The sequence below is a fragment of the Callorhinus ursinus genome, unplaced genomic scaffold (genome assembly GCF_003265705.2).
Source record: "Callorhinus ursinus isolate GAN/ISIS: 27379988/994484 unplaced genomic scaffold, GSC_fseal_2.0 scaffold10, whole genome shotgun sequence".
NCBI lineage: Eukaryota > Metazoa > Chordata > Mammalia > Carnivora > Otariidae > Callorhinus > Callorhinus ursinus.
In genome coordinates this window covers 70,374,590-70,387,746 of record NW_027397072.1, presented here as the reverse complement: position 1 = coordinate 70,387,746, position 13,157 = coordinate 70,374,590, and the positions used below count along the sequence as shown (strand labels likewise).

General features: G+C 34.9%; 1 protein-coding gene across 18 annotated transcripts in view; it reads right to left on the bottom strand.

The window, feature by feature from the left end:
• NRXN1 (neurexin 1) overlaps positions 1 to 13,157 on the bottom strand; it is a 1,133,502-nt gene that overhangs the window by 536,137 nt on the left and 584,208 nt on the right. For all 18 annotated transcript variants that reach the window (XM_073897720.1, XM_025868729.2, XM_073897726.1 and 15 more), the window contains 2 exons: positions 11,590 to 11,763; positions 5,562 to 5,681 (listed from right to left, as the gene is read on the bottom strand). In XM_073897720.1, the coding sequence (XP_073753821.1) occupies positions 5,562 to 5,681; positions 11,590 to 11,763 (294 nt within the window). The remainder of the gene's footprint in view (positions 1 to 5,561; positions 5,682 to 11,589; positions 11,764 to 13,157) is intronic.

Below are 13,157 nucleotides of genomic sequence, written 5' to 3'. Positions count from 1 at the left end.
CCAAGTCTTTCTTTTCTGTATTTACTTTGTTTTCTTTAAATTTTTTATTGTTATGTTAATCACCATACATTACATCATGAGTTTTTGATGTAGCTCCATGATTCATTGTTTGTGCGTAACGCCCAGTGCTCCATGCAGAACGTGCCCTCTCTAATACCCATCACCAGGCTAACCCATCCCCCCACCCGCCTCCCCTCTAGAACCCTCAGTTTGTTTCTCAGAGTCCATCGTCTCTCATGGTTCATCTCTCCCTCCGATTTCCACCCCCTTCATTCTTCCCCTCCTGCTATCTTCTTCTTTCTTTTTTTCTTAACATATATTGCATTATTTGTTTCAGAGGTACAGATCTGTGATTCTGTATTTACTTTTATGATGTCTATTACCAACAAGAAGATAAATTTATATTAAATAGAAGACTCTATCATATATGATGCTTTGCTTTCTTTTATTGCATTTTCTGATCAGTATGAACAATATTTTAATTCTTTATGGTTTAGCCTAAGATAGGTCTGAACCTGTTTCCCCATAGATAATTTTCTGTGGCATTATCTGTAAATACTGCTATGAAATGCCTTAAACAACTTAAAGACTGCCATTTAGAAATGCTTGAATGATTCAAGGTTAATAAGATTCATCATACTCACAGTGAGGATCTGGTTGTGGACATAGCTAATTGCTAAATTTTATTCATCCCTAAATGGTACTGGCAACAAATCAGCTCACAGCTTAATACTACTGGCAACTCTAAATGGGACAGAAATAATGTGACTTTGATTCAGTTATTTTTATACGTGTTATGATTCATTTCCTGTAGTTCTAATACTGATGCTCAAATACTGGATATTGGATTCTCTTGTCAAACAACAAAAAGGTAAGAAACAAAGCTGAAGATATTTTTAAATGTCATGGTAACAAGTCACAGTCAAATCTTGTTTCAGTGAACATTTCTAATTCTCACACAAAAGATATGATAAATTCCTATCAGAAAGATTTTCTTCTAGCAAATTTAGAATTCTGAAAATAGTCTTTTAATGGCAGGAACCATACCCTCCTAGCACCAACATAACAGTACTATGATGTATTATTCCCTTATGGTAACAGACACCATTGAAGCTGAACTGTAATTTGGCACACAACAATTCTGTAGTAATGTAATGTGACAATGTTATTATGCTCACTATTTTCCATGTGATCATAGCCTTATTCATCTTCTCCAACCTGACATTAAATTAGCTAATATAATTACATTCTATTCTGTACGACAGGGTGAAAGCAGAAAAAGGATTACTGTACAGCACAATGGTTTGATGAAGGGGTGTGTGTGTGTGTGTGCACACACGCATGTGCAAGCATGAATAAGTGATATGTTGATTTTTATACAGTGAATGTAAACTCTTAGCACAGGCGTGGCACATAGCAAGCACTAAGTAAGTGGTTATACCCAAGAAAAAGTTCACAAAAAGCTACAATATATGGTATGTTAAAAAGACCTTTACTCTAAGATTTCAGAAGAGGGGAAAGCTAAGGCCCAGCTCCCAGGACTAGAGAAGTTTCCATGGGACGAAACAGTTAAGTAGAGATTGAAAATGAAATTACATTTCATCAAACAGATATAGTGAAAGGAATTCATTCCAGGTGGAATGAGAGCATTCCCCAGGAGAATAGATTAGCATAAGCAATGGTGAGGAAATTGGGAAAGTATAATGTTGTTCAGAAAGCCTTAAGTAAGTTAATTGGCACTAAGATGCCATATGGACAAGGTTCTGCAACAGATAAGGATGAAAATGAAAGCTAGGGTCAGACCACAGAGGTTCATGAACTCCAAACTGATGAATTTGGAGAGTATTGTTAACCACTGAAGATGTACTAGAAACCCTTATGCAAGATTCATGCATCTAGTTAGCATGGATTTAGTAAGTCACTATTATTACCAATTATATGTATCATGATGGGCAAAACACTGGGCTTATCAGACAAAAAAAAATATTGCCTGGGAGAAGCATATAGTCTTAAGTTTTACAGGTAGATAAGACCAAACCTAAATAATGACGGCTGATAAAACAGCATCAACAAAGTTCTACAGCAGTCATTGGAGGAAAAATACTGCCTATGGTTAGGACAACCAGGAAGAGCTGGTGATATTTAAACTAGGGAGAATAGGAAGAAACAACAAAACCGGTAAGGAGGCCTAGGACAGATTAGAGGAGAAAGGGATAAGAAATGGGAAACTTAACCAGGAAATGACTACAATAAGCACCACCCCCAAATAATATTAGGGACCTAAAATATAGTCATGGTATGGAAGAATCACACATACACACAGCACTTGCTTTTCTCAGTGAGTAGGTCATTTACATGGCAATTTTCTAGGGGGTAAAAGGGTTTCACAAGCACTTTTCTTTAAAAGTAGCCTTTGGCATCATTTTGCATAAGTGCCTCTTTTTTGAAAGATTCCTTTAAGTGTATTAATTAGTATGATTTACCCAAGATTATACTTACAAGCTAAAAAGTATTCCCATCTTCTCATTGTTAATTATATCTCCAGGCTAACATAAATAAACTTTTCTAGTTACTCTAACCCACTCTGGGAAATTTATCAGAGAGATGATATTCCGAAGGTCTATTTCAGAGAGAATGTGTCTTATTTGCAATGTGGTGTGTTCTTTCCTCTTTTAAAATACTTTATTTCATTTTCCTTTGTTTGTTTGTTTTGTTTTCTATGCAGTTGAAGACTGCTGTCACAGAATTTATGGATAAATACCTAAGCTACAGATGGAAATTTCATTAAGAAATGAACTGTCCTAAATGGCTTCATTAAAAAAAAAAAGTCAACCTCTATATAGAAAAGAAGTTTGTGAAAATCCCAGGAATCACATTATTTCTCTTTGTGCAACTCAGAAAAATAGGGAGATGCAGAAAAATAAAGCTTATTTTAATGAATTTAACAACTGAAGAAAATACGGCATCCTATTCTTATTGCCATATCAATGGCATGTCTTCAAGGTATTAAAAAAAAAAAAAAGAAAGAAAGAAAGAAAGAAAGAAAGAAAAAGACAACAGGCCCAGAATGGAGTCATTTATGCTAAGCCCCATGTCTCCAAACCAAGACTTAATTTAATTACAGTTTTGGCTCTCCCATAAACCAGTCAATCAGGAATCTCCCGATCAGCAATAGTTAAGTAACCTGCCTCACAGACCCCTGCCATACCCTAAAGCAAAGTAACTTTTCAGTAACCAGCCTGCTTTTTTTTTGTATAGTATAGCTTCCTTGTCCCTGCCCCCTTCTGCCTATAATTCTTTCATTTCGTACAGCTCCTTGGAACTTCTTTATATCAGCTAGATTGGATGCTACCCGATTTGAATCAGTTTTTGCCCAAATAAACTCTTAAAATTTTTTAATATGCTTCAGTTTACCTTTTAACAAAGGTAACAGTCACTGTTGCACTTTCTACAAATTAAAGTTGATATGAAAATAAGATTTGCTTTGAAATACTGATTTATACCTACATATCCTTACCACCAAAACTCCATGCACAAACCAAGAAACCATTTCCCACTTCCAGAAAACCCATTAAGAGGTAATGATTTAATCAAAATGTATGTATTCTGAGAGCCCTCCAAAGTAATTTTAATGCTGATTTGTGCAAGAGGCATATCAGGAGACACATTTATTGAATGACATTTACCTTATTTACAAGAAAATAACAAATAGCCTTATCATTATCATCACCACTACTATCACCCAAGAACAGCATTCAAATAATTTTCTGTAAAAATGATGTGAAGACAGCATGATACTTAAGGTAGGATCTTGATGTTCCGTTAGGAGATGTCTAGTAAATACGCACAGAAAATTATATTCTTCAAACTCAACTGGTATATGAGAATACACAATCTGACACAACCAAATGGCAACTATTTTATAAAACATGGAAACTTAGATTAAGCAAAGTTTGGCAGAGAAATTTCTTTAGCAAAATGGAAAATATTTTCATGCAATAAAAACTCTCTCAGCTACCACATGTAGTTATACATCTGTCAGGATCATATTCAGGATTAAAAATTTACCATAATAAAATCATAACAAATTATCAGTCTTCTGGTTGTCCTTGAAAATAAATTTATGTTATTTTCCATGGGGCAGGAAGTTACTATTCAGGATATATATGTACATATATTAAAAGCATATATAAGGTTTTTTTATTTTTTTTGCTTTAGGTACATGGAAGTACATAAAGTATTTACTGAGCCTTCATTTAAGATTATTTATAGAACTCCAACTGGGGTTATTGTTTGTGCAAATGTATGATGGTTTGAATACATGTTCATGCTTCAAGTTTGCTGTAATTCTATGGAAGATGTTGCTGGTAGGATGGAGACAAAATATTTCACCATCTGTGGTAGTGTGATTTTTACTGGTCTCTTCCAATATTTTACTTTGTAATAATTGCTCGTTATACCTGTATTCAATGTTTTGGAAGAGAAATTCTGAAAATAGCTAGTGAGTTGTACCATATTCCTAAACTCAGTTCAATTAGAATATTTTAGTTTGATCTCATCTTCAACATTGCCATACACATACGTACTGGAGTAAATAGAGTCTCAAACAGACAAAGGTCAAAGTGAACAAACTCTAATCTTCCTTTTAATCCATACTCAAGCCCAGCCTTTGTCCCAAAGCCCAAAACTTCAATCACTGGATCCTCCATCCTAGAGCTTTTCCTTAAATGTTGTACCATTTATAATATAAATTATGCACTGTGTTTCACAAGCAGGAAGCTTTGTCAGAAAAATGTTCTTAATATAGTGGAATTTGTTGTTTTGTAGAAAATGCTTTTACCATGCTGATGCATTGCTGTAAAGCATGATCTATTTGAAAGTTAAGAAACAGGACTTTATCTTATATACCAGTTAATTCAGTCTTAAAATTCTCACTGCTACCATATAGATTAGGCACTAACAGATATTCCATGACATAATATGAATGCTGTGTTTCTGAGTCATGCTTATATTGTGAGACTAAAGGGAAAAAAAAAATCTACAAGCGGCTAGAATATAAGAGAAAGTACTTGAAGGACAAAGTTTAAACATTGTTTTTTTAAAGCAAAAGGCAGATATGGGTTTAAAAAGATATAGAAAGAGAGGCATAATGAGACATGTCACCTTTCACGAAAATTACAGCCCTCAACATATAATCTTCTGGAATTAAATATTATTTAATAGAAAGCAATAAGAAATCTCTTTTGAAAACCAGGGGAGGATTGTCATATGTAGGAAATGAAAAAAGATATTTTCAACAAGGTGACCATTAGCAATTCAAAAAATTACAGTCAACAGTTGCAAACCAAAGGCTCACCATCATCACAGGATTTAGCTAATGGCATCCTTGATTAATCCTTTAGTATTTCAAAAATGCCCTTTCTGTAGAAATAACTGCTTCTTCTCACTATGACATTTTAACTTACAGATAATACAAAGACTCCCAGTTTTAGACTCTGGGCATCACACAGTAACTGGAAGCAATGATGACCATCTGAGTCCTTACTCAGAGAGGCACTTACGGTCATTGCAGAGTGGCCCACTGAAGGAAGTCATGCTACAGTCACAGCTGAAGCCATCCCATTGCTGTAAGCACACGCCTTGATTAGAACAGGAGTCCTCTTGACAGGTTGTGCTGGGTCCTGCAAAAATAACCCAAAAGAAACTTGGGTTCTTTAAAAAAAAAAAAACTACAAGTGTTTTGTACATGAGCTAGGTCACATATAGTAGTTGCCAACATCTCAAATTACATGTCCAAACCAGTGTTGAAAGTTCTAGTTCACACACCTGAATTAGCAACAGAGAAGCTGTAATAGGAAGGTTTTCTGAAGTTTCAAATATAGGACAGAATACATTATAATAGTAAACAACAAATAGTAAAAGCAAGCACAGAGCTTCTAGTATGATCATGGTAGCAAGTAATCTCATTCCATCATCAGTAATTCTCTATCACCATTTGGATTTTAGAAAAATGCATGGATCTCCTTAACTTCTGACCAATGAACAGAGACACCATGAGAATGGAGATTAGAGCTTCATGAAATTGAGATAAAGATTGGCAAAGTAACTGAAAAGAGTTATGCAAAAATACCCTAGAAGTTTCCAGAAGTTTCCCTGCACAAACTATGGATAAAGTTATGGTTGTTGGGTGTTTTAGATAGGTATGTTGGCAAGTATCAATTCACATGCTTTAACAATTCATGCAGTTAAACATAAAATGAAAAAGTCTGTATAAATGACATGCCCCATTTAACACACGAGTAAAAAGAATTCTAGTCTATTTCTAAAGAATAACTAGAACACTGAGAAAGAACTAAAAAAAAAAAAAAAGATGATCAAAGCACTAGAGGCAATCACTATACAAACATATTCAAGACTGAAAGCCTTTATGCAAACTATGCTATAAAATGAGGTTTCTTGCACAATGTTCAAGAAGGGGAAAAATTAAATCTGAACCCAAACAACAGTTACTGCAAAAATGTAAAAGAAAATGTTATTTTGGGGTTTCCACTGTGTATTAGGGGGTTTCAGTCTTGTTTTTTACACACAGGGCTATCTACCTTGCAAGTCAGCTTTCATCAATGCAACTTTGTCAGCAAAATAAAAAAAAAAAAAAGCAAAATATATTAAATGTTAGTAAGCAATACCAAAATGGGGCAAACAGAAGAACGTTCAGATTCAAAAAGCATGCTGTTGTAAAGGGGGGAGAAAAAAATGCTATGTAGAGCAAACAAATTAATACTAACAGCCATAAATCTTAAGAGAAGCCAAAAATGAGAAAGCGGTAATTTACTAGAATTTTACTATATGTGTGTGTGTGTGTGTGTGTGTGTGTGTGTGTGTGTGTGTATAATGATTAATTGAGCCGATGACATGTAATGGAAGAAATCAAAAGAGCTTTTGTATTTTTTCCTCTCTTGGATACATATGAATGCATTACCAAAGTGATCACATTGCTTATTTGGAGCATGTGACACCATTTGTCATGTGCACATACAGTGTAGACCATGGTCATTAGCAGACCAATGATCCCTTTCCATTTCTCTTTCCCTCTACATCTTTTTATCTTGCTATTGCAATTAAGGCTTGAAACTGTGATGCCAGCCATTCACTGCCAACAGCTGGACTTGAGAGTGACACCAAACTATCAAAATGTACTATATATATCATTCAGGGCAGATGAGACAAGTAAGGGATGGAAGAAGCAGACTGCAATACCATTCCACTTAAAAAAAAAAACAAATCCCTCTACAAACTTTCAGTGTGGAATGTTTATCTTTGTTCTTACCAGGCTGGGCCTATACCACTTAAGAGTTTCAGAGTTTTGTCAGCATCTTCCCCACCTTCAGAATTCCCTTCAACTCTTCTAAACTGCCCTGTGAATATTTATTACAATAGAACTTCACTAATAAGGACTATCTTAGGGAAGGTTTAAAAGGGAAAGCCCTCCATCTAAATAGTTTTAGAGTAGAACACTGAAGATATTTCCTAGTCAACACAACTTTATAGGTTTTACAGAAATATAAAAATGATACTGGCCCAATTAGATTCTATTAACACTGAGAGCCTGTGAGGTAACTGCTTTAGTGAATAAATGAGAACTACCTGTAACTAGCCTTTGTGTAAACTGACATTTTCGTAAAATGTCTTTTTAAACATGCTTGCTACAACGGTATTTCTATTACAATTTTCTCAGTAAAGGTATTCCTCATAGAAAGTTATTGAATTTAGCCTAACCTATGTGAGTTTTCACAAATTGAGAAACCATAACATTGTAAGAACTAATTATGTAATAACAGCAATAATAGGTATACTAATGGCAATGACGATAATGGTTGTTATTATTAATAATAATTTCCCAGGCCTGGAAGCCCTGAATGGAGGCCACCGTTTTCCTCACCTATCTCACCAAAGAACTAAGAACCACTAAGCTGCTTAGTTTTGGCGGTTCCTCCAATCTGTGAGAGGTAAGTGGTCTAAGGATCTTTATCCCATGACATTAGAGACTGAAAATAATTATTGTTTGGAAAAACAAAACAAAACAACAAACAACTCTTAAAGCAATACTCCTTTGCACATTCTCTCCTGAGACAAGCAGAGGAGCAGGGAATGGTGCACGCCCCGTGTGGGTCGGGGGCTGGTTATCAATCCGAGGCTGCTCCCTTACTTGCCCAGAAGGTAAGAGCAGGAACAGGAACAGATGAAGAGCCAGATTATCGTTTTTACTTTTATTTCTGTAAAAATTATCAGAGACACAATTGCAACATATACTAAATTCTAAAAATGGTAGAACTACAATCCTGAAGATGAACGTGCCCATATGCTAGAGCAGCAACTCAGAGTACCTGCCAAACCTTTATGTGAGCATAAAGACATGCTTTATTATTATTATCTTTTCATTATCACAACAGTCTTTTTATATTCATGTATTACAAGAGAATGTATGCCAATGCCTGACGAGACACATTTTTCAAAATACTCACCTTCTAAGAACAACATTTAAACATTGACAGGCATTTGCGCAAGACAAAGCCCTGAATTTATTTTCCCTTTAGTTATGTAATGTTCTTTTATTTTATCACTGAATAAAATTGGGAACAAACCACAAGGACATTTGTATTAAGTGGTTAAGTATATGGATATGTCTGAAAAAGAAAAGAAGTGAAGGTAAAACTAAAATCTCTGGAAACCAAAGAAGCAAGAGAGGAAAGTGTTTTGATGCCTGGACTTTCAAGTATGGTAAACTTGGGTTCAAAGCTTCCATCATCCATGTACGAGCTGTGTGACCTTAGGAAGGTCACCTTACATCTCTGAGGCTCAATTTACTCATCTAAAAAAAGTCAGCACTACCAATTTACAGAGTTTTGAGGATTCAATGAAAAAGCATATGTAAACTTATTGTCACCAGTGCTAAATCAATGGTAGCTTTAATAATTAAGTATTTCTGTAACTTATTATAATAGTTCTGGGGCTGAATAGTAGGAAACTATGCAAAGAGTGTCTGAATTAATTTTTCCCCTTGAATTTATGTACGAAAGTTATCTTGACTCGGTATTGAGCTTAACTAAGCCTGATTACTGGTGGATTACCAGTCTCTATTTTCTCTTACTCAAGCAGGAAAATGCTACCCTATCAGTGATTTTCAAAATGTGGCCCTTGAAAAAATAGTAACAGCATCATTGTAAGAACATGTTAAAAACATAAATTTTAGGGTCCTGCTGAAGTAGCCGCCCTGGGGGTAGTGTTCTGTAATTTGGGTTTTGACAATCCTCCAGGGGATTCTGATACTGGTTCAAGTTTGTAGAAACATTCATCTGAAGGGACTTGGACAAGGCAAGCTTCCTCCCCTCGCTAGTGTGTTATAAGCAGCTATTAGCCAATGCAAATTAGTTAAAAATGGAAGGCAGCAAGTGGTTATTAGGAAAGACCACAAACTTTTTACATGAAAGGGGCTTGGAGATTCATGGGTCTTGTTGGATAGGAATGAGGGAAAATCTTGAAAGATATCATTTGGTTTTTGTCACATTTATAGTATTTCTAGTAATATAAAAGGTGATTCCAATGTGATTTGGATTTAAAACTCCATGAGACAACTATCTTTAGAGAGAGAATTGATCAATCGTCTAGAATTTGATCATTAATCCTAAAAACATATGTACCTCATCAATTACACCTATGACAGGTATAACTGAGATTATTCTTAGGAATTGTAGAGGACAGAAATAATCATAAATTAAAAGTTGTTAATCTTGATGTTGGAATGGAAAAATCAGGGAAGTGTCAATGCAGAAAGGCAGGGACATGGTAACATTCTAAGAATAAAAAAAAGGGGGTTAAAAAGAGCTAAGAATTATTAAAACTCAGATATTAAAACATCCTAGATAAGGTAAGGAAGGAACCAAGGTCATAACCTACTGAACGATTTCAAATGTTCAAATAGTAGTTTGTTACCCAAGAGGATGTATAATCATCTTAACCAAGATGCTTAATAAATTATGTTAGAAAATAAAACCAAGTATCATTTCTGCAAATATTCTTTTCTTAGTACAGCTTCCTTTCGTTAGTTTTCCCTTCTACCCACCCACACACATCACCTATGTGCCCGTGGTGGGGGGTCATGTGTGTGCGTTTGGTTTTCCATCTTGTGGGTGTTTAGCTGTGAACATGTCTGTCTGCTCCTAACATCTCCTTGTAGGTGAGAAGTCATTTACCAAGCAACTTGTAAAAAGGCCTTTTTTTAAAAAAAAAAAAAAATACTGTCAGGAGTTTGTAGTATTTTTTTCCCTTTTTTTAATGTACATATTCTCACTGGTTAGATCATCTCCAAAAATCCAAGTTATGAACCACATTCTTATATCCACGCAGTAGAAGGGATTATTCACTTAATGATCGTGTTTCCTTTGGTAAACGGAGAAAACAGTTTCTCTTTGTTTTACAAGTGTTATACCAAAATTGAAATAAAGAAAATAAATATAGCAATAACATTAAAAAAATTCAACAGAGGCTTCTATTAAATAGCATTATCTTCTGGCAGGATTAAAACACAGTTTGAATTTCACCTGACTTTTCAGAGGAATATATATCACCAAGAGAAAAAAAAAATGTATTTTCAAATAAAAAAACCCTCCACATACTTAGGTAATTGCTAAATCTAATGGCATTATTTTGGCCAAGAAGAGATGATTCATAATCTCCTGGGGGATAGGAATTCGCATGTCTTTCTTTGCCTCTCCCATATGAAATTTCCTTATGAATCTAAAATTTTCAAAATAACCCAAACTGTTTTCAACATTAAAGGAGAAGCAGCAACACATTCAGAGCCCCCAACTTCAGGATAATGTGATTAAATTACATTTCTGGAGGGAGAATTGGCTCAAATAATCTGAGGTGTTGAAATGAAAATTATCTAAAATGAAAGTAGCAATCAAAAAGTACTCCTACAGATCTTAGTCTGATAGAGAGCACAAAAGAACAGAAAGATACTTGAGCACATTTCTCAAATAAGGAATATTAGTCTTGGGTAATAGAAGAAACCAATTTTTGCTAAAACAAACTGACAATATACAGAAGAAACTTGTGCCAGGTAGATAAAAACCAAATAGTGATGTGACAATGCGTAACTTTACTTTATTGTCCTGTTATATCTTGCTGAATGTAGATGTGAAACAAACAGTATCAAATTGATTGACACTTACTGGAGCAAATCTACTTTTTAAGTCCAGAGAGGGTACCTATTTAATGTTATAAAGCAGGCATTGCAGAACTGATTAATACACTAATTAGGCAGACTATAGAATACAAAGGAGCAGAAAATAACAAAATCCATACACAGAGCCCCCATCTTACATAAGGCCTTATTGTAGGTTTGCAAACAGTCCAGAAAATTTAGGATTTATGGGATGAAAAGTGAAAAACACAAATAAGGATTTCTAAGCCCTATGTTGGGGCTTGAACAGTAGGCAGAAATAAATTTTGCTGACTGGAGAGATTTGTTCTTATTTATGGGTGGAATTAGAATTACTTAAAGTTTGATTAACAAAGATCTAGTACCTTCACATCCTCTCTCAATCTGTCCATTGCAGAAAAGAGCATCTGAGATGAGGTCTGGAAGTCGTCCATTTAAATCAACTGATGCCAAGCAGCCTTGAAAGCCCTCCTTGGCATGGACAAGTTTCGGCAAAGATTTGTATGTTTCTTTAGCCACTCCTCCTATATACAAGTCACCTGTGGGAAGATCAAAGTTTTGGTCACAAAAGTAACTTGTCATTCCTTTAAACATATAGTAGGTCAGAAAAAAAAAAAAAAACAGTTTGGTTTATATTTCATTAAATTAATTTTAAAAAGTCAACTTATAATTAGATATCTTCCTATAAGTGTAAAACACAGAAGTGTTTGGGTAATATATCAGCACTCAAAGACATTTCTAGAAGCTATTTCCACAGAGAATTGAATAAGCTCAATACAGGGTAGCCAAGTGAAAGGAATATGGGCCATGGAGTTGCATATCCTTGCACTGAAATCCAAGCCTGGTTATTTACCAACTCTACGGCTTTTAACTTTTTTTTTTTTTCAGTTTCTTTGATCATTAGAAATCTCATTTCTAAAATACGAATGATAAAATCTGTTCTATAGGTTTTCATGAGAATTAAATGAGATAAAATAAATATAGGAAGTTATCCACTACAGTAAAATAGGAAGCAGATACTCAGTCAACCTTCTGCTTAGAGAACTCTGGGTCTTTCAGTTCATCAGAAGCTCAACAAATTCTCTCTAGGTCCCACAATTATCTTTTATATTAGGCTTAAGACCATTATCCTTACTTGTACTTATCGTATTCACTAACTGACTCCCATAATAGTCTGCACATATCTGAATAGTACATCCTTTTTCAGATTTTGTTTTATGCCACTGAATTCTTTATGCTGCTCTGGGATCTGTTAACAAGTTATTATTTTTTTTTCTAATTTTATTGCAGTTTCTAATGGAACACTTTGCTCTGCTTTGTCATTTCATGTCTCTAGGTGTGAGATTTCCCAACTTCATGGACCACTACTTAAAAGAAATATTGCAATCCATGTTTGATTATGTTTCATTTCCTATCAAAGATTATTTGCCATATCTGTATGGCACTGAGTAGATGTAATTCACTGACTTTAGTAAACAATCAATGCAGAAGATATAGAGGGTGACCCCCACATTCCATAATATATGTTCCTGTTTAAAAGCTCTGCTAACATACTCTATTGAGCTATCTACTTTTCTGACCTTTCATTGTCAGTTGAATTTTCTCTCTCATTTCAACCATCCTAACTTTCATACCACCTGATACCTTTTCCCCAATGTAACACAAAACTCCTACATTCCTAATGTTTCTCTGGGTCCCTCTGTGTTGTCTTCATGGGACTTGGGATAAAGGAGAACTGATACCCAAGTGAATGCTCATCCTGTTTGTTGAATCATGAGTAATAAAGTTCTTGGTCTCTGACCCAGAAAGCTTCTGTCTTCTGCCAGCATCTGTGAAACAGTGATAAGCTAACCTAGTAGATTTTAAGTAGGCTGAAATCAAACCACAGATACAACAGTCCTGAATTGTACTGAGTAAAGTGAGTTGCTTAAAG